Below are 24572 nucleotides of genomic sequence, written 5' to 3'. Positions count from 1 at the left end.
ACTCTACTTCCTAAAAAGACTAAAGAAGTTTGGTACAAACACCAGCATCCTCACTGACTTTTATAGGTGCACTATTGAGAGCCTGCTGACAGGCTGCATCACAGGATGGTACATGAACTGTACCAGTCAGAGTCAGAAAGCACTACAGAGGGTGGTGCAAACAGCAGAGAACATCACTGGGAGCAGTCTCCACACCATCCAGGACATCTACCACAGCTGATGTCTGCGTAAAGCACACAGCATCATTAAGGACCACACCCACCCAGCACAAGGACTCTTCCGTCTACTACCCTCAGGCAGACGATACAGGAGTCTGCCATCATGCACGAAAAGACTAAAGGACAATTATTACCCACAAGCTGTCAGATCAATGAACTCTTGATAGTAATAGTGAACTATTGGCAATAACATTGTACCAAGCCACATTTGTGACAACTTATATGTTTATTGCTGCTGCACTATGTGGCTGTATTATGTATGTCACTACCTTACCATCATAATTCATCTCAATGTTACTCACTACCTGTGCAATAACCTGTCACACAACCTGTGTAGTTTATGTTAGTTATGTGCCTTTGAATGGAATTAACATCTTACCTGTTGCAGGCAGCGTTTTTTACCACCTCAGTTGACATCCTACAGGAGACTGGCAGACAAAAACAAATCACAGCTGTCCTAAAACAGTTCTAATCTAATAATGGGTATTATACTTTTTGCAAAAAACGGGAGTGGTGGCACAGATGTTAGCAAAGGGATCAATAAAGTTCTATCTTATCTTATCTTATCTTATAGTATGTCTGCCAATAAAAACTTGCGTAATGCAACTGAATGAATGGATGGATGGCAGTAATTTGCAAGATAAAAGACTGACATTTAAAACTTTGACAAGTAGTTGATCACACCGCTGCTTCTTTATTTGCAGAAATACAAGAAGCCCAAGTTCGTCCAGTGCTTTGTGTTCAGCCTCACTGGAGATGTTCTGACTGGGGACTCTGAGGGAAACATCCTGACGTGGGGAAAGTCTGCCGCAGATGTCAAAACACTGGGGAAAGGAGCCAAAGGTGAGCGCAGCAGACCAGTGGAGCGTCTTTGAAATAAGCTCACTGAAGTGTGAAGACTTGTTTTTATTAGAGCCCGATCGATATGGAAATTTTCACTATCGCCGATACTGATATTGGGAGGGGAAGGCAATTGTCGAAAACCAATATAATGGCTGAATTTTTTTTTTGCTTTGTCCGCCCCCAAGAATCTAAGTAAACAGCAACTGGAGCGGAACTTATTTATTTAACGCAGCTGTTAGCAACCATGAAGCTAAGCTAATCAGATCCACATCCTAGACCCACAGAAGGTTTACAAGTGGTGCACTGGTCTTAAAAACTGTCTTCCTAACATGCGTTCACATTTTCTGTCCTCTACTATTCACCATAAAGTTATCAAGTGTGTTACAAAAATATAAATTAAATTAAACAAAGAAACACCCTTCACTATTCATTGTTTGAACAGTCTGTCATGTATTTTTTTTTTTTTTTTTTTTTCATTTAGCCTTTATTTATCCAGGTTAGTCTCATTGAGCCACGAGAACTCATTTTCAAGAGAGACCTGTTTAGGGAGCACATGGTGGGGGTTAAGGGCCTTGCTCATGGGCCCAGAGTGGGGCGAATGAGGGTGGGGGCAAGTATGAGTGTTTCACCTACCCCACCCACAATTTTGATGTTATCGGGGCCGGGGCGTGAACCGGCGATCTTCGGATCACAAGCCCACCTCTCTAACCTCTGCGCCACCACTCCCCACATGTATGGAGGTCTAATTAGTATTCACTGCAGCAGAGATTTTTTTTGCAGAAAAGTAAAGATTTCAGACAAACAATGCATTTGACAGAAGACGACAAAGATAACGTTATTTTTTCATTAATTCATTCAACCTTTATTTACACAGATAACTCACAGTGAGCCTCGAAGACTCATTTACAAGTGAGTGATAAACAGCATTTGATTTGGGAACAGGCAGAACTTTACTGATTCATGTCTGCCTTGAGTCTTTGCTGGTCCTCACGAATCCCAAATGCCCAAATTAAGTGGACACACCACTGGTCCATGCCCGAGAGTAATCCCCGAGATCTGATCCATGCTGCCAGTGTTCAGTTTGCAAAGCAATTGAGTCTGGGTGCTCGAGGTACAGAGCAAACCATCACATAAGGCAGGTAGTGTGACCAGGGCCAGATTTGCTGCTGACAACTTCCTTGTTTGTTGATGAACCAGGAACCAGACGATTCCAAAAAGCAGGAAACCTGTTATCATAAATCCAATTATATATGCGTCTTCAACATCCTCGATGGACAGCAGAGAAAGACACATCACCTTCCAAGCGCTCTAGGAATCAATACATATCCATCTGCTTGCGTGTCATCAGGGCAAGTCGGCTCGCCTGAAACTTGTCTTCTCGTCGAGAAAATTTGATCAATTGTGTTGAGAGACCAGCTCACCAGATCCATAGCAAAAGTTATGGTTCAGACGATGCGTAGAGAGAGGCTCTGAAGCAGTTTCACAGACAGGACAGAGCAAAAACAAAGCGGAGGAGGGAGAGGAGAGGAAAAGTATCCGCCCTTGACAAGAGCAAGTGGTGAAGTGACTATCAGTTACTAACATGATATTTATTTCCTGCCACGTTAACTTTATTGTTCTGCATAAAGTTTTAAAAGGTAATAGCCTATGCTAGGTTATCTAAACATTAGCTTGCTAACTTGAAGGGCACGTAGTTAAAGACAGGGTTGGAGGATTGAAGATAATTTATTGTTGATTTTTTTTCATATATATATTTTCCAGATCAGTTAAAATAAACTTACCATTCTCTGTCAGCAAAATATGGTACACAGTGTTGCTCCCTGTTTCCTTTGTGCTGAAAATGAAACTTAAGTGAACGGCCATGACTTGAAAGTAGTCTTCATGCACCCTCTGCTGGATACATTGTGCAATTACAGCTGTTTTCAGCATTTTAGATGTTAAAATTAGAAGTGTTTCCATCGGCACATAATGGGACCATTATCACCAATATGATAATGTATGGCCCCAAACATCTATCCATCCATCCATCCATTATCTTTACCCGTTTATTCCATTTTGGGTCACGGGGGTCGCCGGTGCCCATGTCCGGCAATCACTGTGCGAGGGGCGGGGTACACCCTGGACAGGTCGCAAGTCCATCACAGGGCCACATAGAGACAAACGAGACAAACAACAATTCACTCTCTCACTCACACCTAGGGACAATTTAGAGTTACCAATCAACCTAACATGCATGTTTTTGGTCTGTGGGAGGAAACCGGAGCACCCAGAGAAAACCCACGCATGCACGGAGAGAACATGCAAACTCCACCCAGAAAGGCCCCTGGACCGGGGTTTGAACCAAGGACCTGCTCGCTTAGAGGCAGCAGCTCTACCAGTTGCACCACCGTGCTGCCTCTCAAACATCTATATCGGCTTAAATTATCGGCTTTACCGATATATCAGTCGGGCTTTAATTGTTATGTACATAAAGATGTCCTGATTTGGATTAGTGGTAGTCTACATAATTCCTGGAAGGCATTCCTCAATGAGTTTCAGACTAAAGCCATCTTATGGTGACAAATTACAGAGTTCTTACCGTTTTGGTCAAACCTTGAAAACAACTTTGTGTGCATTCTCACAATCAATGACTCTCAGCCACTACCACACACATTTTTAGCTCAGTATTAGTAAAATTGAATGTGTTAAAGTTTGATGCAAATGACTCTGTTACAATCAATAAAAATAAAATTGATTGAATGAAGCTATTTTCTTCTATTGTCAGTTGGCCCTGGCAGCCATCTTGAATTAGTTTGGCTTCAAAGGTTATTCAGATGTAGATGTACATCTGATGATTCATTCCCTACAATGTTAATAAAATGGATCTGGTGGTTTTCAGTGGCAGCCATAAAAATATTATATATAGTTTTGTTTCTTGTTCATACTTAGAAAATTTCTCAATTTGTCTTTACGACAGAGACCTACCAGATCATGCGACAGACCAGAGCACATGATGGCAGCGTGTTTACACTGTGCACCCTGCAGGGCGGCGCTCTGCTCAGTGGTGGGGGGAAGGACCGCAAGGTCATTCGCTGGAGCGCTGACCTGGCTCCTGAGACGGAGTGTGAGGTGAACCACGATTGTATGTGTCTGTGATCCGCCTGTCACAGGCTGCGTGGCGTAACGTTCACTTGGGAGGGAACTACTGGGAATGACGGGGCTAATGGGACCGTTTCTCTAGATCCCAGAGAAGTTTGGGGCCGTCCGCACCATTGCAGTTGTGGATGAGGACGAGATGTTGGTTGGAACAACCCGAAATGCTATTCTGAGAGGGACGTTTTCAGATGGGTTTGTTGCCATAGTGCAGGTATGTATGTCATAATCTTGATAACACTGTTTTTGTTTGCTTTGTTTATTTGCACAATGATGAAACTCCTAAGAATGTTCAACGTGTTGTCTGTCCGGCCATTAAATTCTAAAGAACAACACAGAGTCCATTAAAACGCTTTAATATCCAATTGTCCCAGTTTGTTTCTTACATGGCTCTTAGCCGCTCTGCCACTTGTCTGCTTTATCTGATAAACAAGATTTAAGTTTCCATCACGTCAACATTTCCCTCCTAAAAGGTCAAGACTGCACTGATTGATCAGCTGTCCTACTGATAACAACGTGATTGGGCTCTGTGCATAGGCGTCGCAACAATTTTATGTGACGGGACGTCCCCTCACATATAATTTGGATGTTTCTCTGTTTAGCGTTGGACAGTTCATTTCAGAGGACCTGTCTCAACCCTTTTACATCTAATGATAATGTTGTTTTCATTATTTATGTCATGTTAAACACATGTAGTGCGGATGTACATTAGTTGAAATTTCTTTAAACCTTCACAACTTACTGTCCTGAAACTTGATGAGAAACATCCTTTAGATGAGTAGTGTTGAACACAAGTAAAAAAAGTCGAATGGCAATTAGGCCTGTCATGATAACAAATTTTGCTGGGCGATTAATTGTCTCAGAAATTATTGCGATAAACGATAATATTGTTTGAAATTTGACAATAATTAGTAATTGTCAAATTTAAGAAGAAATGTTGGTAAATTTTTGTGTGTATCTTTTTTGACCACTGGATGGCAGTATAAGACTGTTTGAACCAAAGGATGGATAGTGAGGGAGCAAGCAGCCTGTCTCTTTAAGAAAAATGGGAGGGAGAACCCTTGATGTGACATGGGCTGTTTTTACGTCCTATTATTCGGTTCTCAAAATGGCGGACGCTCGTTGTGGTTTGAGCTCTTTAGCATAGCATTTTTCACACAAAGCTTTAAAAAAAATCAGTAAACAAGTTCTCAGCTTATTTATTATTTTATTATTATTTTTGCAGAGAAAAACAACTTTTTACATGAAGGCATGTGTGTCAATCGTGAAGTTTGGAGCTTTGACAAGATGGAGGTTTTTTCCCCCGAGGTCGGTTAGCTTAGCTTAGCTCGTAGCTTAGCTTCTCAGCTTAGCTGCTTTTAATGATCCAAAAATGCAATTTTGGATGGTTAAAACAGATTTTAAAGAGGACAAAAGAAAGGGAGGGGTCAGTGAAGAGCACCAGAGTTGAGCCTTTTGTCATCCAGTGTCTTCAGTAGAAAGAGAGAGACACGAAGAAACGATAAAGCTGATAAATGAAAATGAGGTAGATAATTTTCATTTATCATGCGATTAATTGATTTATTGTTTATTGTGACAGGTCTAACAGCAATGTTGTTTTTTTGGGGGTTTTTCATTCAACCTTTATGTATACAGGCTAATTCCATTGAGCCTCGGGGACTCATTTACAAGAGAGACCTGGAATTTTTTATTTGTCTATAAACACAAGTAGTGCCAACCTGACACTGTGTGTTAAAGTGTATTAAAGTTGAAATCTTTTTAAAACCCACAGCTAAATTTACACAAACTTGGTGAGAAACAGGCTTTAAATGTGTGAAATCAAAGTAAGAAAATCTAGGTGAAATGTTGCTTTTTTGTACGTTATTCTCCTTTAAACAATGTCGTACTCAATGGTGCAAATGCAGACCAGCTGTAAAGGTTGTTGTAATCGAGTACTCTGGATTTGAGCGACAGTAAGGTTTCTGAATCCGGAGAAGGCTTTACCGCAGTGTTGTCAACTGGGATGTGGGGGTTAGGATGCGTAAGAGAAGCGGAGCATGCTCTATTTACACAAGGAGAACTGTTGGTCAGGCTTCTTCTTGTTGCTCTCTAAAATAGTTATTGAATCAAGTGTTTACTTAATGAGGTAAACATAGATGTTTAACAACCAGTTAAAATACACCAGAAGGCAGGAAATGGTATCTACTTTATTAAATTTTCTGGTGGAGGACCCCCACCCCCAGTTCCTCCCCCACACACACACACACATTACAAATACTTCTGACACCAGTGGCTGTGTGTGTGTGTGTGTGTGTGTGTGTGTGTGCGTGCGTGCGTGCGTGCGTGCGTGCGTGCGTGCGTGCGTGCGTGCGTGTGTGTGTGCATCCTGTTTGACTCAGGGTCACGTCGACGAGATGTGGGGTTTAGCCGCCCACCCCTCACAGAACATTTTCCTGAGCTGTGGTCACGACCGGCAGGTGTGTTTGTGGAACGCCGAGGAACACAAGCTGGACTGGTGTATCACGCTGGAGGTGGGACTTTATGCTCACTCTCTAATTTACAACTTTGGAGGGAAAGTCAAATTAAAACCTGTTACTTTTCTGTAAGATTTTAATTTTGTATCTATTTGGAAGGTATAGCACAGGGGTGTCAAACTCACTTACAAAGGGGGCCAAAATTAAACCCTTTTTCTCACTAAGGGCCAGTTTCGGAATCTACATTAACTAGAGTCACGATAGCCAACATATTTTCTTGTTTGCAGGTTCCTCAACAAGAGTTTGATTGGTCTCATTTGATGTTCTCTGTTGCATTTTCGACATCATAATCAAAAATTACTGAAAAAAATTCAGTGAAAAAAGTATTTTACATTTAACGTATCATCGTGGGGGCCAGATAAGACCTCAACGAGGGTCACATTTGGCCCCCGGGCCTTGAGTTTGACACGTGGTATAGAAAGTAGCAGCATAAAGTCAATGAGCATGCATCAGGATAAAGTCAAACTAATTTAAGACATTTGATTTTAAATTATTCACTAAGTGCTCATGTATACTATTGAGATTTGTCAACAAAGGTAATGCAAAGGAATATTTGTAATAAAGAGGACAACAAAGACATTCATCTTTATGTTGCATTCTAAAAAATGTCTTTATTTGATGGAGATGTTGTTTTCATTGATAAAAAAGATGTATTCATTCACAAACGAAAGCATTTCAATGTGACTAAATGTGTTGGCATCTTTTACAGGAATATGGTCTGTGTGCTGATTTCTGCCCCAATGGCTCAGTCGTTTCAGTCGGGCTCAGCACAGGAAGGTGAGTACAGCACAGACACCGTATCCCAGTCCAAACTAAAAATCTGCAGAACTTCTCCCACAGTTCACATGTAACATACATGAAACTGAGTGGAAGCACGCACGTGGCTCAGAGGAGAGCCTGCTTGTTGATCTGTACATCACCTCAACAGGTGGGTGGTCCTAGACCTGCTGACCAGGAAGGTGGTCTCTGAATCCATTGATGGGAACGAGCAGCTGTCCGTCATGAGATACTCTCCAGGTCAGTCCTTTTGTCTACGAGAAATCTTAAGGGCTCCAAAAGCACCACATAGTGAGCTAAAATAAAAATGTAAAAGAGATGGATGTAAAAACAAATAAAAAAGCACATCACTGAGAGGAATGCATTATTTTATATGACAAATATAGTATTTAGCGTTTTAATGTGGACAGTTGTGTTTAACTACTTTAACTACAAAAGTTTCTGTGAATCATCATCAATATTCTCTCAGTAAATCTGTGTAAAAGTAAAGATGTGTGAATGTCTGAGAGAGTCACATCCCAGAGACAGTGGGAGTGTTGCAAAGCATGCTGGGTAAGAACTACGTGTTCAATATTTTTGACTGTTTATGATGCTTCTGAGTGTGAAAATGGGTTTTTCATATGTTCCTGTTCTGGTTTGGTTTAATTGTATTAAAGTCTCCGTTATTGGCTGTGAACTGACACCATAAGTCAGAGACTGCTTGTGGTAGATATGGGGGGAGGGGGAGGGAGCACTGAAAAGGAAGTGACATCATTGGGTGGTGCTTAGCATTGCCCAGCATACCTCTGTGTAAATCACCATTCTTCTGGATGCCCTGATGTATGCTCAGTAATGTAGGTAGAAAAATCTAACAAAATCTAACATCTTCATCCCTGGAAGATGAAGATGTTCACATCCTGGACAGAGAGGAACGATGGTTTGAGGGAGGAGTAAAGGAGGCCATCTTTGTGAAAAGAAATCGTCCATCATTAAACAGGGGTGGAGGCCTCCGTGTTCAACTGTCCCCCTCTTACAATGCTGTGATTGCTAGTATCACTCAGCCCTCTGTGAACAGTAAACAGCCATCAGTGTGCTAATGATCCATTGTTAGGCTGATGGTCCTTCTTGAGCATGTGAGCAGCTAGTTCTGGCTGTCTCTATCAAACTGGTTGATTCACTATGAGAAGGTGCTATTTATAAGACTGGGTTTGTTGCAGCTCTTCAGAATGAAGAAGTCTTTCGGATAAAAGATAAAACGTTTCTACAAGTTTTAAATTTTATTCATTCATTTATTTTTTTATCAGTCCAGATGTCCTGACTTAACTTTGTTAGATTTTCTTGTGTAATTTTAGTCTGGAGAACTGTCTTTTTTAAAAAAAATAGAGGATTTGAATTTACCAGTTTTAAACTTAGCCAAAGCTAAATCAGTTAAATGTTTTGAAAGTTAGTGAAAACGCTAATCAGCTAAACGTAAAGTTAGTTCTTCTGCTAGCAGGTTAGCGGAGCCGTGCCCCCCCCACTGTTGAAAACTGTGAACCTTAACAGTTTCAACATTTTGTCTTCATTTATGGAGTCTGCTGTGTCTTTAAGCACCTGAGGAAAGATTTAAACAGTTTCCAATCTGGTAAAGACAAGCTCATTTTTATTTTGTCCTGATGCCTAAGACCTTCGCGTATTCTTCCCTTAACTTTATTTACAGTTGAGTCAAAGATATCTGGCTCATCCAAAACACTTTTTGCACATTTTTTGTAGCTGACCGTAGATGAGATTCATGCAACAAACAGGCTTTATTGTTCTGAACGGCTGCTTGTGTGTTCAGATGGAAGCTTTTTGGCTGTTGGCTCTCACGACAACTTCATCTACATCTACAGCGTGACGGAGAGTGGTCGTCGCTACAGCCGATTCGGAAGGTGTAATGTGAGTTAAATTGCTCATTTGTCTACGCTTCAAACATTTCTTTTATAATTTTGTTTCTGTTCCTGTTGAATAAAGAAAAGAATGTCACTAAGCTTGAATATAAGACTGGTCGTGTATTTTTCTGTTTCTATAAAAAAAATCACTACATGTGTCTTTTTGACAAGTATTTCTTGAATATTAAAGCCTAATATTATACACACCATCATTAATAACACCTCATGTGGTACATGTGGTGGGACGACATTATGTACACAGGGTCCCAGTTACATCCAACAATAAAATGTAAAAGAAAAACAATGATAACATCTAAGATATCCATCCATCCATTATCTTTACCCGCTTATTCCATTTTGGGTCACGGGGGTCGCTGGTGCCCATGTCCAGCAATCACTGTGCGAGGGGCGGGGTACACCCTGGACAGGTCGCAAGTCCATCACAGGGCCACATAGAGACAAACGAGACAAACAACAATTCACTTACTCTTTCTCACCTAGGGACAATTTAGAGTTACCAATCAGTCTAACATGCATGTTTTTGGTCTGTGGGAGGAAACTGGAGCACCCGGAGAAAACCCACGCATGCACGGAGAGAACATGCAAACTCCACCCAGAAAGGCCCCTGGACCGGGGTTTGAACCAGGGACCTGCTCGCTGAGAGGCAGCAGCTCTACCAGTTGCACCACCGTGCTGCCAACATCTAAGATATGAACTAAGAAAAACATCAACTAAATATACACTAAGCACTAATAGCATAAAAACAATACGTGCTTTTACGTGAAATCCAGAGTTATTAAAGTAACATCTGGAGATACAGCCCCCAATGACCAGGCCTAAACATACAGATAATAATAATAATAAAAACAATAATAATAAAAACAATAATAATAATAATCCATCCATCCATCCATTATCTTTACCCGCTTCTTCCATTTTGGGTCACGGGGGTCGCCGGTGCCCATGTCCAACAATCACTGTGCGAGAGGCGGGGTACACCCTGGACAGGTCGCAAGTCCATTTAATAATAATGATGATGATAGTAATTATATTGATGATGATGATGATGAAAATAATAATGGCAGTGATGTTGATGATGATTATGATAATAACAACAATAATAATAATGATAATTATTATGGCAATAATGATAATAATGATTATTGTGCCAATAATAATAATGTTGATGATGATGATGAGAGGTATGATGAAAATAATAATAATGGTAGTGATATTGATGGTAATAATAATAGTAATAATAATAATTATTATTATTAATAATAAATAATAATGATAATAATATTAATGATTATGATGAAAATAATAATAAGGGTAGTGATAATGATGATATTAATGATCATGTTAACGTTATAATAATAATAACAAAATGTCTAGCATTCCTTGACGGCGTGCCTCTCACTGGCCGAGCTGTATCTGTGTAGGTCAAACCTTGAGCACAACGTTCGGTGAGATAGCAGACAAAAATGGCCGCCGTCTTAGACTGGGTTGTTCCAAGAATAATAAATTGTAGATGTACATTCAATTCTGAGAGCTTCAACAATATCTGCTCTGTGGTTCTTCAGATATTCTGCTAACAGACAGACAAAAGAACATACCACAGGACAAAAGGTAGTTACATAAACACGCACTTTTTATGGCAGCAGATCATAAAGTCTGCTCATATTCATCTCCAAAGTTTACTCCTGGTAGAGAGTGAGACAGGCTGGGTTTGAGTTGAAAACAGAGCATTAAATTGAAAGGGGGGGGGGGGGGGGGTATAAAATGCTGAATGGTTGTCTAATTTAGTTTGTTTTGATCTGTGCAATCAGGGCCACTCCAGCTTCATAACTCATCTAGACTGGTCCAAAAATGGGAGGTACATCATGTCCAACTCAGGAGACTATGAAATCCTTTACTGTGAGTAAACATCCAGAAATGAACAAACTGCACCAAAATATTAATAAATAATGTTGATCCAAGTTCACTTTTCTTTGATGTGATGTTCTGTCTATTAGTTGTTACCTTCAGTCATTGAGAATGGAGAACGGAGAAAAGGCTCAAGTTACACCAGAGTGAAGAAAACTAGATTAACAAAAGCCTGAAATTCACAGAGATTTATGTTATTGTCATATTTAGGGTATTCAACAATTACAGCAATACAGTAGTCAGGACATCACCTTCTGATAATCTGCATAATTATACTTTATTGGATTTTTTAACTTACAGTTTATGTTCCTTATTGAGAAACGTATGGTCACTAGTTGACTTATTAAAGCTTGTCTTCTCATAAATATATATATATATATATATTTATTTATTTATTTATTTATTTATTTATTTTATTTATTTATTTATTTATTTATTTTTTTATCATAAATATGCATTTAGCCTCTTCAGACCCTGCTTCCTGATGAAGAGGACATTGGTTTTAGACTTGTTCTTTTTCAGGGAACAAGGTTTTAAATTTCTGCTTTGATTTAATAAAATAAATATATATATTTTTAGCTCCTAATTGATCAAAACAAGGTTTGTTTTATGTTTGAGGTTCTATTAATTTTAAATACTCAGTGGAAATTAAAATGTACACCCAGCAGAAACTTGGGACTCAAACTGTCAGGCCAAGGGGAACCACTGGGATGGGGTGGGGGTGTTCCAATATTTTAGGGGTGGCCATCCCTGGAAACAGAACCAGAAACAAAACATTAACGTGCACAAATACAAATTAAAGAAAACATCTTAATGTTTTTAGAAAATTTGCCACAATGCACATGATTTTACCCATTATGTCCCATAACTGGCATATTTAAACTTTGTGCAGCTGAAGTGAAACAGGAAGTGACATCAAAAGGGAACTCCCTGCTCTGTTTTGACTGGAACATTTTTATTTGAACTTTGACTCTTGGTCTCTCTACTGTCTGGGCTGTTAGCCATTGGAGCAATGTTCTGTTTACATGCAGGCTTTCCCCTCTGACATCACTTCCTGTTACTGATCATGACAATATCTCAACATCTGTTAATCTTAGCAGCGTGATTTTTTTTTTTTTTTTTTGCAATACATTAGTAATGTTATGGCTCCAAAAAAATGCATTTACATTTGTTACAAACATTTGATGCCACAGTTCTATAGAGTTAAATAGTCCCACTAGAGGGCGCTCTGTCCTTTTCGGCCATCGTTTACATTTGTGGCATCATAGAGTCGACAAAACAACTGTTTGATTAAGAGAAAGTCCAACTGGATCAGTGTCATAAATAATATAATTATAATTTCATATAATTCATAATTAATATTAATTTATACAACCATCAGTAAAACAGCTAGATGATACAGAAGGAAAATCTATTGGCTCTAAATAAAGATGATCTAAACACGACCTGAAGTCAGTCAGTGATTAATGACTTCCAGTGATTTCAAGACTTTTCGCTGCTTCAATCATTCTGACTTCAACTAGTTGATAAATGTGTAACTGTTTTAACATGTAAGCTGTGTTCATGTAGACTCTGCTAGCTGCAGCTAGTTGCAGGGATCAGTGTCTAATCTATACCTAAAATTAATAACAACATTTTCAGAGTTCATGCAGAGAGAGCACATCATGAACTGTTACCAACAGCAGCTTGGACTATTTAAATAAAGTGTTGCTTGTAGTTGTTTCACATAATTTTTCATGATCATTGTCTTGTTGGAAGATAAATCTCCGTCCCAGTCTCAGGTCTCTTGCAGACTCAAACAGGTTTTCTTCCAGAATGGTCCTGTATTTGGCCCCATCCATCTTCCCATCAATTCTGACCATCTTTCCTGTCCCTGCTGATGAAAAGCAGGCCCAAACCATGATGCTGCCACCACCATGTTTGACAGTGGGGATGGTGTGTTCAGGGTGATGAGCTTTGTTGCTTTTACGCCAAACATATCGTTTTGCATTGTGGCCAAACAGTTCGATTTTGGTTTCATCTGACCAGAGCACCTTCTTCCACATGCTTGGTGTGTCTCCCAGGTGCATGTGTCAAACTTTAAACAACACTTTTTATGGATATCTTTGAGAAATGGCTTTCTTCTTGCCACTCTTCCATAAAGGCCAGATTTGTGCAGTGTCCAACTGATTGTTGTCCTATGGACAGACTCTCCCACCTCAGCTGTAGATCTCTGCAGTTCATCCAGAGTGATCATGGGCCTCTTGGCTGCATCTCTGATCAGTCTTCTCCTTGTTCGAGATGAAAGTTTAGAGGGACGGCCGGGTCTTGGTAGATTTGCAGTGGCCTGATACTCCTTCCATTTCAATATGATTGCTTGCACAGTGCTCCTTGGGATGTTTAAAGCTTGGGAAATCTTTTTGTATCCAAATCCAGCTTTAAACTTCTCCACAACAGTATCTCGGACCTGCCTGGTGTGTTCCTTGGTCTTCATGATGCTCTCTGCACTTTGAACAGAACCCTGAGACTATCACAGAGCAGGTGCATTTATACAGAGACTTGATTACACACAGGTGGATTCTATTTATCATCATCAGTCATTTGGGACAACATTGGATCATTCATAGATCCTCACTGAACATCTGGAGTGAGTTTGCTGCACTGAAAGTAAAGGGGCCGAATAATATTACATGCCCCACTTTTCAGTTTTGTATTTAACAAAGTTTGACACATCCAATAAATTTCATTCCACTTCACGATTGTGTCCCACTTGTTGTTGATTCTTCACAAAAAATTAAAATTTTATATTTTTCTGTTTGAAGCCTGAAATGTGGCAAAAGGTTGAAAAGTTCAAGGGGGACAAATACTTTTGCAAGGCACTATAGATGGATGGATGGATGGATGGATGGATGGATGGATGGATGGATGGATGGATGGATGGATGGATGGATGGATGGATGGATGGATGGATGGATGGATGGGGAGTGAGTGAGTGAGTGAGTGAGTGAGTGAGTGAGTGAGTGAGTGAGTGAGTGAGTGAGTGAGTGAGTGAGTGAGTGAGTGAGTGAGTGAGTGAGTGAGTGAGTGAGTGAGTGAGTGAGTGAGGGAGGGAGGGAGGGAGGGAGGGAGGGAGGGAGGGACGGTTAGGTACATAGGTATAGATGGATGGAGGGTTGGTTGGTCAGTCGACACTAAAACTTAAAAAGTTGTAGCTTGTTAATCCAAACATTTTGCTGTATTTGTTGAAGAGATTAAATTTAGATTTCCCAAGTTTTTTTTAATTATTATTATTAAGAATGTTTGGGGTCCAGATGGAGATTGTCAAAGTAGTTATGGCCCTCGGGCCATATGTTGCCCATGTCCAGCATAGAGGCTTTGTCTATGTTTTACAAACCGGATTCCAAAAAAGTTGGGACACTAAACAAATTGTGAATAAAAACTGAATGCAATGATGTGGAGGTGCCAACATCTAATATTTTATTCAGAATAGAACACAAATCACAGATCAAAAGTTTAAACTGAGAGAATGTATCATTTTAAGGGAAACATCTGTTGTTTCCAAATTCCATGGCATCAACAAATCCCAAAAAAGTTGGGACAAGTCCATTTTTACCACTGTGTGGCATCCCCCCTTCTTCTTACAACACTCAACAGACGTCTGGGGACAGAGGAGACCAGTTTCTCAAGTTTAGAAATAGGAATGCTCTCCCATTCATGTCTAATACAGGCCTCTAACTGTTCAGTCGTCTTGGGCCTTCTTTGTCGCACCTTCCTCTTTATGATGCCCCAAATGTTCTCTATAGGTGAAAGATCTGGACTGCAGGCTGGCCATTTCAGTACCCGGATCCTTCTCCTACGTAGCCATGATGTTGTGATTGCTGCAGAATGTGGTCTGGCATTATCGTGTTGAAAAATGAAGGGTCTTCCCTGAAAGAGATGACGTCTAGATGGGAGCATATGTTGTTCTAGAACCTGAACATAGTTCTCTGCATTAATGGTGCCTTTCCAGACATGCAAGCTGCCCATGCCACAAGCGCTCATGCAACCCCATACCATCAGTGATGCAGGCTTCTGAACGGAGGCTTCTGAACGGAGCATTGATAACAACTTGGGCTATCCTTGTCCTCTCTGGTCCGGATGACATGGTGTCCCAGTGTTCCATAAAGAACTTCAAATCGTGACTCATCTGACCACAGAACAGTCTTCCATTTTGCCACACTCCATTTTAAATGACCCCTGGCCCAGTGCAAACGTCTGAGCTTGTGGAGCTTGCTTAGAAATGGCTTCCTCTTTGCACATTAGAGTTTCAGCTGGCAACGGCGCATGGCACGGCGGATTGTGTTCACTGACAATGCTTTCTGGAAGTATTCCTGAGCCCATTCTGTTATTTCCTTGACAGTGGCATTCCTGTTTGAGGTGCAGTGACGTTTAAGGTCCCGGAGATCACGAGCATCCAGTAGAGTTTTACGGCCTTGACCCTTACGCACAGCGATTGTTCCAGATTCTCTGAATCTTTTGATGATGTTATGCACGGTTGATGATGATAACTTAAAAGTCTTTGCTATTTTACGCTGGGTAACACCATTCTGGTATTGCTGCACTATCTTTCTGCGCAACAATGGTGGAATTGGTGATCCTCTTACCATCTTGGCTTCTGAGAGACACTGACACTCTAAGAAGCTCTTTTTATACCCAATCATGTTGTCAATTGACCTAATTAGTGTTAATCGATCTTCCAGCTGTTTGTTATATGCTCAATTTCCTTGTTCCAGCCACTTATTGCTACTTGTCCCAACTTTTTTGGGATTTGTTGACACTGTGAAATTTTGAATCAACATATTTTTCCTTTAAAATGTTACATTTACTCAGATTAAACTTTTGATCTGTCATCTATGTTATATTACAAATAAAATATTGACATTTGCCATCTCCACATCATTGCATTCAGTTTTTATTCACAACTTGTTTAGTGTCCCAATTTTTTTGGAATCCGGTTTGAATATTTGCTGGTGTAAATCTGCCTATATTCATTTCTAGACTATACTCCAGCAGAATGAAACATAGACAAGGTGGACAACTACAATCTATAGCATATGTGTCAAACTCAAGGCCCGGGGGCCAAATGTGGCCCTCGTTGACATCTTATCTGGCCCCCAAGATGTTATTTTAAATGTAAAATACTTTTATCACTTTATTTCAGTAATCTTTGATTATGACGTCAAAAGCACAACAGAGAACATCAAATGAGGCCAAATCAAACTCTTGTTGAGGAACCTGCAACCAAGAAAAGATGTTGGGTATCTAACTTGAGTTAATGTAGATTCTGAAACTGGCCCTTAGTTTGAAAAAGGTTTTAATTTTGTCCCTCTTTTGTAAGTGGGTTTGACCCCCCTGGTCTATAGTATTAAAAGCTGTGCCCACCAAAACATGGTCTCAGAGTTTCTAACAGTCACATCTCTGTGAGATACTGGTTTTAGTAACTGTTACTCCAGCTAACCTGGTTTCGATTGGATTTTCACAGTAGCATAACAAAACAATTAGTTTCATAAATCTGGCACATCTTTTTTTTTGTTGTTGCATCTAAACCTTCAGACAGAGTGATCATGTTGTTTCTATCGTTGATTCTTTTCAACAGGGGAAATTGGAGATGGATGTAAGCTGTTGAGGAACCGCTTTGAAAGCAGAGACAGAGAATGGGCCTCCTACACGTGTGTGTTGGGTTTCCATGTCATGGGTGAGAAACACCAAGCATAGATAACTGCATTTCTTCTGTCTTTAACCATCGGTGCTCCATAAACCTCATTGTTCTGTGGGCTTTAGGCGTGTGGTTGGAAGGCTCTGATGGGACAGACATCAACGCTCTGTGCCGCTCACATAGTGAGAGGCTTGTAGCTGTGGCTGATGACTTCTGTAAGGTCCATCTCTTCCAGTACCCCTGTCCTAAACTTAAGGTAACATTTCTTTACTTCTCAGTGGCACTCACTTCAAGGACACTTTAATGTTGCATTTTGATTATGTCAGCTGACGCTCGCTTCAAACAAACTGCTTTCCCCTTTTTTATAAATCAGATCCAACATGTGACTTATGGTGTCATGTCTCTAACAGTCACTAACAACAACCTGAACATTAACACCAACACAACATAAACAGAACAAACAGGGACGACCCATCTGAACACAGAACCTGAAAAGTTTCACCCGTTCCTGCCCAAAGATTACCCAGCAGCCCCTGCAGCTCACCAAATTACCCCCAAATAAACAAAAAACTTTGCGTTCAATTTTTATGGTGCATTTATGTACATGTACTATCATTCAATTATTGAATATTCAGTTATTAATCTTATCGTTCAGACTTATCGTATCCAGGGGCCTGACTCTACCTTGTTAGATTATCGTTCGATCATTCAGACTGAAATTTAACAGTAACTCACAGAACTTACTGTGTCAGTAAAATTTGTAATGAAACCTTGTTCTTGCAGAGATGTTCCGCTGAAATGACTCCATCAGATGAACAAATTTAGCTTTGGTGATGATTTGACCGTAGTGAAATAAAACAGGCAGCTCCAGCAACACCGTTTATTCATTTTCAGTCCACTGAAAACAAATAAAAGACTACAGTATTAGAAAAACATTCATCCAGGACTAGCAATGATAAAGGTCCGTTTCCAAACATCTAGAGCAGGGCTATTCAACTGACGGCCAGCCCGCAGGTGACTTCAATCCAGTCCACCAATGTCTTCATTTAAAAAAAAAAAACTTTTTTTTTTTTTTTTGGGGGGGGGGGGGGGGGCGCGCAGGTTCTGTTTATTGCATTTATGATTCAATGCAACAAAATAAACAAATTTAAAAGGTGACAGATCATTGTAACACTGTTTTTATTTACATAATGACTTTAATTGCTGGATGTCCGGCCCCCGAGCTGCTGGCTTTCAGTAACTGTGGCCCCCTGAACAGTTTTGTTGAATAGCCCTGTCCTAGAGAGTCTTTGACTGAACTAAGCCTTCACTGGAGGCAGAGAAGTCCTAACTCATGAGAAAGCTCCCTCAACCATATTTTTATGTAAAATAAATATTACATAAAATTTTAAGTGTAACACTTTAGGCCTTCTATGAAGGCATCACAGGCCCTGAGGGTTCCCCCTGGAGAATAGTAATAATATACTAATAATAATATTTACAGTCAATGAAAACGAGCCAAGCAGAGAACACTGGTTATTGACTATCAATCAGGCAGGCAGGAGGTTAGAATACTGCCATCCTAAGTCAAATAAGGGTGAAAACATGAGGCTGACAGAACAACCCCACCAAATATCTAATAAACTCACAGCAACACATCACAGTGCTGCAGTGAACATTACGCTAACAGCACCAACTAACCAACAGCAACTATTGCAACAAAAAGCTTATACTTCTTACTTTTACGAGTTAATGTTTCTTGACTGGTTTTAGTTCTGGTATCGATCAGGACAGGAGAAACAGACTGTTTTTGACATGTCAACTTGCTAACAGCACTGCTGTAGCATGAACCATGGAGTTAATAAGTTATTTCGTTACTTCTATCAGATTTTTGTTATGTATATAAATGACAATGTTATCTGCGTACATTTAAATGTTACAACTAGATCAAACAGAAAGAAAATCTTTGACAGAGTGTGAACAGTAAAGGTCCGAGGATGAATCCATGTGGAACACCTATTGACAATTTAGGAACTTTGTGAGAAACACAGTGGAATGCTTTTTTAAGGTGAAGTAACACACCTCGAACATTATCACGTCTATCTAACGATGTTGTTTATAAAAGGGAAGTTGGCTGTTCCAGGTGAGTACCTATTTAAAAAAATCCAAGCTGTACTGGCTGGAAAGAAAATGAACTACCGTATTTTCCGCCGTACGTGTTGCACTGCCATAAAAGTCACATCAGTCCATATTTGTCTAATAAAGTGGAAAAATCCATAAATATATCACTTTGCCATATACGTCACATCTATTAGTCGTCACCGCTGACGCGTCGCGTTTGTTACACGTCACTGCCGACAACCTGGAAATGTGGACCAAACCCGAAAATGTGGGCCGGTGTTGTGCCAAAAACCGATGGGCCACCAAATGGCGACCGCGGAAGCGTGCAAGGGAGGACTTTAACAAGATTAACACTTTAAAACAATTATTTGTTTGCTCAAAATTATATTAAAGTGTGTGTCAGTCTAACATTTGCTTAATAAATGTACTTTAATGGTCAAATCAGCTGTATTTAAAAAATAGTTCTCTGCCTCGGTGCTCCATGAACGAGCAGAGGAAGAGAAAAGGAAGGAGGAACGTGGCTTTTTTCTTGAAACATTAACAAGAACTGCACCTAAACAATTATTTATTTGCTCGAAATTATAGCAAAGATGTGTCTCAGTCTAACATTTGCTTAATAAATGCACTTTAATGGTCAAATTAGCTGCATTTCGCTGGGGCAGTGCAGCTGGATTGATGGTCGGTCCAAGCAGCAAGCAGAATGCAGGTGGGGAGATTATGGCAAGCCGATTGAGTCATTAATAGCTGGTGAAGGTTCTCAGTCATCCAGGACATGGTAAATTCAATAAAGTTCAAGAAAAAAAAAACAATAAAGTATAATAAATAAATTCCAGTTGTTTTTGTTTTGAACTTTTTTGAATTTGTCGTTGTAACCACGTTTTCCTATTACATGATACAACAGCATGCCATACAACTGTTGCAACGCTGCTGCTATCAAGTGGCTGAAAGTGGTACTGCTCAAATTATTTTTCAGTCAGAATGAATTAAAACGGTCATATCTCAGCCAAAAAATGGTTTATAAATATGGGGAAAAATCCATAAGTATGTCGCTTCGACCTATAAGTCACAGGGCATGTAAATTATGCAAAAAAAACTGTGACTTATACTAAAAAAATACGGTAGTGGTCTATGATGTGATTAGCTGCCAATCTTAGACACTAATTAGAGGTAGAATAGGAGTGTCCATTTTTATTTGCCTGTCAAATGCAGGATATATTATGGTATTATCTCTGTCTGTCTGTAAACTTTCTTTTGACCCACCCCTAACTTCTGATCTGCTCGAGATTATTTAATGATACACATGTGCATCATCGCTAGATGGAGCGTCACATACACTTTTCTTCACCTTAGTTCGAAGGTCAAGATCACAAATCGAGGTTAAAAGTTATTCAAGGTCTTTCCTTGTCCGGACCATGCCACAGATTGTTGTATTGCTGTTTAATAGTTTGTTGAGGGGTGTTGTAGTGAACTAGACCTCCGACATAAATCTGTCTCTGAAGACCTTCAGGGGACAGGAACTGTTATTTCATTGATTTGAATCTAGAAATACAAATGATCTCATCAAGAGACTATTTAACTGTATCCTGAATTAATCAATTGAAAGAACACTCTTCTTTTTTTATATTATCATTACTATTTTACAATATCTTGATAATCAAAAGTGTGTTTAGTTCATACCATTTCTAATGTTGAAGTAAACCACTCATTTAAATCAACTGTGAAACAGTATTAATGATTTTTAAACCTCATTAGACGTAGATCATACAAGTTAAATGTCTATTTACGAAGTAAGTGTGCATTTTATTCTTCTGTCTGAATGAGGATTGGATTTGATGTCGGTCAAAAGTCAGAGACAAGTTATGAGAACGAAGTGCCTTGTTTTAAAACTCTCAGACAGTAAATAAGAAACTGGCACCTGCGAGTCTCACTTCTTCAAAATATTTTCCTGTCTGTACTAACCGTTCTTAAAAACATTTCTGCTGTCTGTTGACTTCTAATAACCCTCTGACATCACTAAAACACCACCCCTGCTGGTTGTGTCAACCAATCAGGAAGTACCAAGTGACAGGAAGTGGATACCCTTTAAAAGTCAACACTTCTTGGAACTACTCAGTCTTCCTGGAACTTTAAGTCTTAGAAGTCTTCCTGGAACTTTCAGTCTAGGATAAGACTCAGTCTTACTGGAAGACTCAGTCTTACTGGAAGACTCAGTCTTACGGCGAGTCGTACAGGAACTTTCAGTTCTTACTGAAAGTCTGTTTGGAGTTCTGGCTGGGACTGCAGTCTTGCTGGAGTCTTACAGCTGAACTAAGTAGCTGATGGATTTGACCGTGTGCCAAGGGTCCGTCCATTCCAGCAGAGTCACAGCATGCCTCGCTGTGAACTCACCCCGAGCATTAAATGCTCTCAACTTCTAAGGAAGCTTATTCTGTTGAACGGGGTACTTCGTCACGACTTCTGACGATTCCCAGCCACTCTGACCGGAGACGCTGAAAAGGGAGCGTGAAATGGACCTCTGTACCGGAGCTGATTTATCTTCTGCAAAGGTAGAGAGTCGTCACGATCTGAGTGTACCGAGGGCTGAGCTGGGGTCGAAGGAAGGGTGCCATTCCGGGTCAACACATTTTCCTTCCTCCATCAAAATCTCCTCTTTAAACTTCAATCTCTCCTCTTGTAAACCTCTTTGCCAGTAAATGAAGCTAGATGCCTCCAGAGATGAATTATTCTCCATCAGTAATCCTCTGTTGTCTTGTTATTTGAACTTGCTAAGTTTATTAATCAGAAACAGATCAGCAAATCAATGTGTACATGTTTTGATGCTAAATTTTGATTCTGTTAAATAAATGACCGCATTTATTCTGATGGGTCAAAGATAAAATGACGTCTCAAGTCACTAATTATACACTCCACTCTCAAGTTATCTTGGTCACATGGAAGAAATTTAACTCGAAAAAGAAAGAATCTGTTGTTAATTAAACAATTAATATCTTTGTGCTTGAACTAGCTTTAAGAATAATTAATTAGTAGTTTGTCGACAGCGAAAGCTGTCCCGACATTTCTACAGTGTATACCGTATTTTTTGAACTATAAAGCGCAAAAGATTATAAGGCGCATTAAGCGAAACAAAACAGTCAGATAAGTCAAACTTTATTAAGTCATTCACAATAACCACATAAAATCTGTTCGAGGTCAGTAAACACAACCAGAATTAATACATAATGTGCACCTGATTATAAGGCTCACTGTCGATTTTTGAGAAAATTAAAGGATTTTAGGTGCGCCTTATAGTCCAAAAAATATGCTAATGTGCCGTATGCTGTCCTCTTGGTAAAGATTGGAGCAACAACAACAGATTTCCAGTCTGTTGGAAACACTCCATGAGCAGTGGAGATTTATGATTAATAATTGGATTTATTAATGGTGTAATGTGCTCTTTAAGCGTAACTGTGTACCTTTTGACCTCCAGGCACCAAACCACAAGTATGAGGGTCATGGCAGCCACGTCACCAACGTCCGCTTCACCCACAACGACTCCCATCTTCTCTCCATGGGGGGGAAGGACACCTGCATCCTTCAGTGGAGAGTGACCGGTAGAGGGGTGGTGGACAGCAGGGAGCGAGTAGCCTCCATGTCGTCCACTTCCACCAGCTCTCCAGAGCCTGCAGCCAGCTAGTGGGGCTGTGTTTGGTACCATGATGAGAGGGGGAGGCCTGCTCACTCCCAGCTGCTGAGGCAGAAGCTCGTTATCGGCTTTATTCGACCTCTGCTGTGCCGCTGCTGTCAGTTTCATCTCTAACATGCACGGAGCTCTTCATATTAGTGCTACACGGTGATCGTGTAAATCCTTGTGAAACTGAGCGGCGTGACACTTCCTGCAGCGCAGCGTGTCTGACGTTCTGTTCTGTATGTGACGTGGAATATTGGAAGCGGCCTGTTTGGTTGTGCTGGACAGGACTGCTGTTTTGACTCGTTTCTGTGATCTTCGTTTCTTTTCATGTCATTTTTACTTTAACGGTGCCATTTTTCCTGAGACGTTCTTACATATTTTCATGTTTGAAAGTGTTTATAAAAGTTATGATCTAGGCTGACTTTATTCATACTGTGACAAACTCATTCCATCAAAATAAACTCAGAATTATTTACTAAGTTGTTTTTGTAACAATAGATCCGTAAACTTCCAGTGATGTGACTTTTGTTGAGGACTGTTAATAATTGGATTTATTAATGGTGTAATGTGCTCTTTAAGCGTAACTGTGTACCTTTTGATCTCCAGGCAAATCACCAATAAAGGTGATTTTTAAATGTCAATACAATCCAATAAAAGATGAGGAACACACATCTCCCGCTGCCTTTCATGTCAAAGTTTTACACTAAGATCAGTGTGATCTCGTGTTTTGATGGGTGATCTCACATGTATGTTGTGAATGACTCTCAGCTACTACCACATGAAACGTTAGCTCAAACGATTACACTGCATTACAGCCATTTTTATGTTGTTTTTTTGTAAGGTTGATTAGCAGTGGCGGTCTTTTTGAATAACCAGTTGTAGGTGTCATGACTTTATAAGAGATTCAATTTAAACCTGTTCAGTGGTTCATAAGATATTTTGCTAACAAAGTTTAATCCAACAGTTCAAGCTCAAGTTGTAAGGAACAATCTTATTCAATAAGGAGCACTTGAAGGAAATGTGTGAGACTGTCGTACAATTATAAGATTAACTGAAATATAGCTGTTTTAGCATTTTAGGGTCAGCTAGCCATAGCAGTAATCTTCAGTCGGGTTGACTCCAAAAGCTAACGAGATGTAGATGAGAGCTCCGTTAAAACTCTATTCAATTCATTTTATGTCTATAACGACAACAGACGTTGTCTCGGGGCACTAAACAAAAACATTCACATACATTAAAATAATCAATTAGTAAAGTTATCTAAGGAAGCCAGCAGACTTAGTCCTGTTCATGTTGGACAAAATCATCTACAGAACATGAACAGAACCCTAAAGTTCTGTCCGTGTGGGCCTCTTCCTCTTTACTAAAGCTTTATCTGAAATAATGTGACACGTGAAGCTTTTTGTTAGAAATATTTCTCCCAGAGGAAGTAAATGGTATCATCCCAGTAATGGTCAGTCAGGTCATACGGACAGTTTGTTTTTTGTAAAAAGACGTTTCGCCCTCTATCCAGAGGGCTTCATCAGTCTGAGGAGTCATAAGTAAACTGTTTTCCCCACTAAGCAACACACTCTTTTAGTGGACCAACCAGTTTGCTGATGATAACATGGTTTCTGGGGCCTGTCTTGTCCCCTGTCGACTCCTCCCAGGCAGCCACAGCCAAAGTGGTTCAACACATCAAAGTTCTTGTCTTGATGTTATTGACCAAATACTTATTTTCCACCATAATTTACAAATAAATTATTTAAAAATCCTACAATGTGATTTCCTGGATTTTTTTCCCCCTCATTTTGTCTCATAGTTGAAGTTTACCTATGATGAAAATTACAGACC

The 24572-nt window shown here is 39.9% G+C and overlaps 1 protein-coding gene across 1 annotated transcript in view; it reads left to right on the top strand.

Moving 5' to 3' along the window:
- Positions 1-22871, top strand: part of LOC119414577 (echinoderm microtubule-associated protein-like 3) — a 47454-nt gene extending 24583 nt beyond the window's left edge. Inside the window, exons 3-13 of the mRNA XM_037681679.1 lie at positions 923-1061; positions 4018-4169; positions 4282-4407; positions 6572-6703; positions 7416-7483; positions 7635-7723; positions 9282-9379; positions 11202-11289; positions 16913-17011; positions 17098-17228; positions 22539-22871. Coding sequence (XP_037537607.1) covers positions 923-1061; positions 4018-4169; positions 4282-4407; positions 6572-6703; positions 7416-7483; positions 7635-7723; positions 9282-9379; positions 11202-11289; positions 16913-17011; positions 17098-17228; positions 22539-22745 — 1329 coding nt within the window. The 3' untranslated portion in view covers positions 22746-22871. The remainder of the gene's footprint in view (positions 1-922; positions 1062-4017; positions 4170-4281; positions 4408-6571; positions 6704-7415; positions 7484-7634; positions 7724-9281; positions 9380-11201; positions 11290-16912; positions 17012-17097; positions 17229-22538) is intronic.
- The last annotated feature ends 1701 nt before the right edge of the window (positions 22872-24572 follow it).

Source organism: Nematolebias whitei, chromosome 1, assembly GCF_014905685.2.
Source record: "Nematolebias whitei isolate Nwh7 chromosome 1, NemWhi1, whole genome shotgun sequence".
Lineage (NCBI taxonomy): Eukaryota > Metazoa > Chordata > Actinopteri > Cyprinodontiformes > Rivulidae > Nematolebias > Nematolebias whitei.
This window is presented reverse-complemented; position numbering and strand designations above follow the sequence as displayed.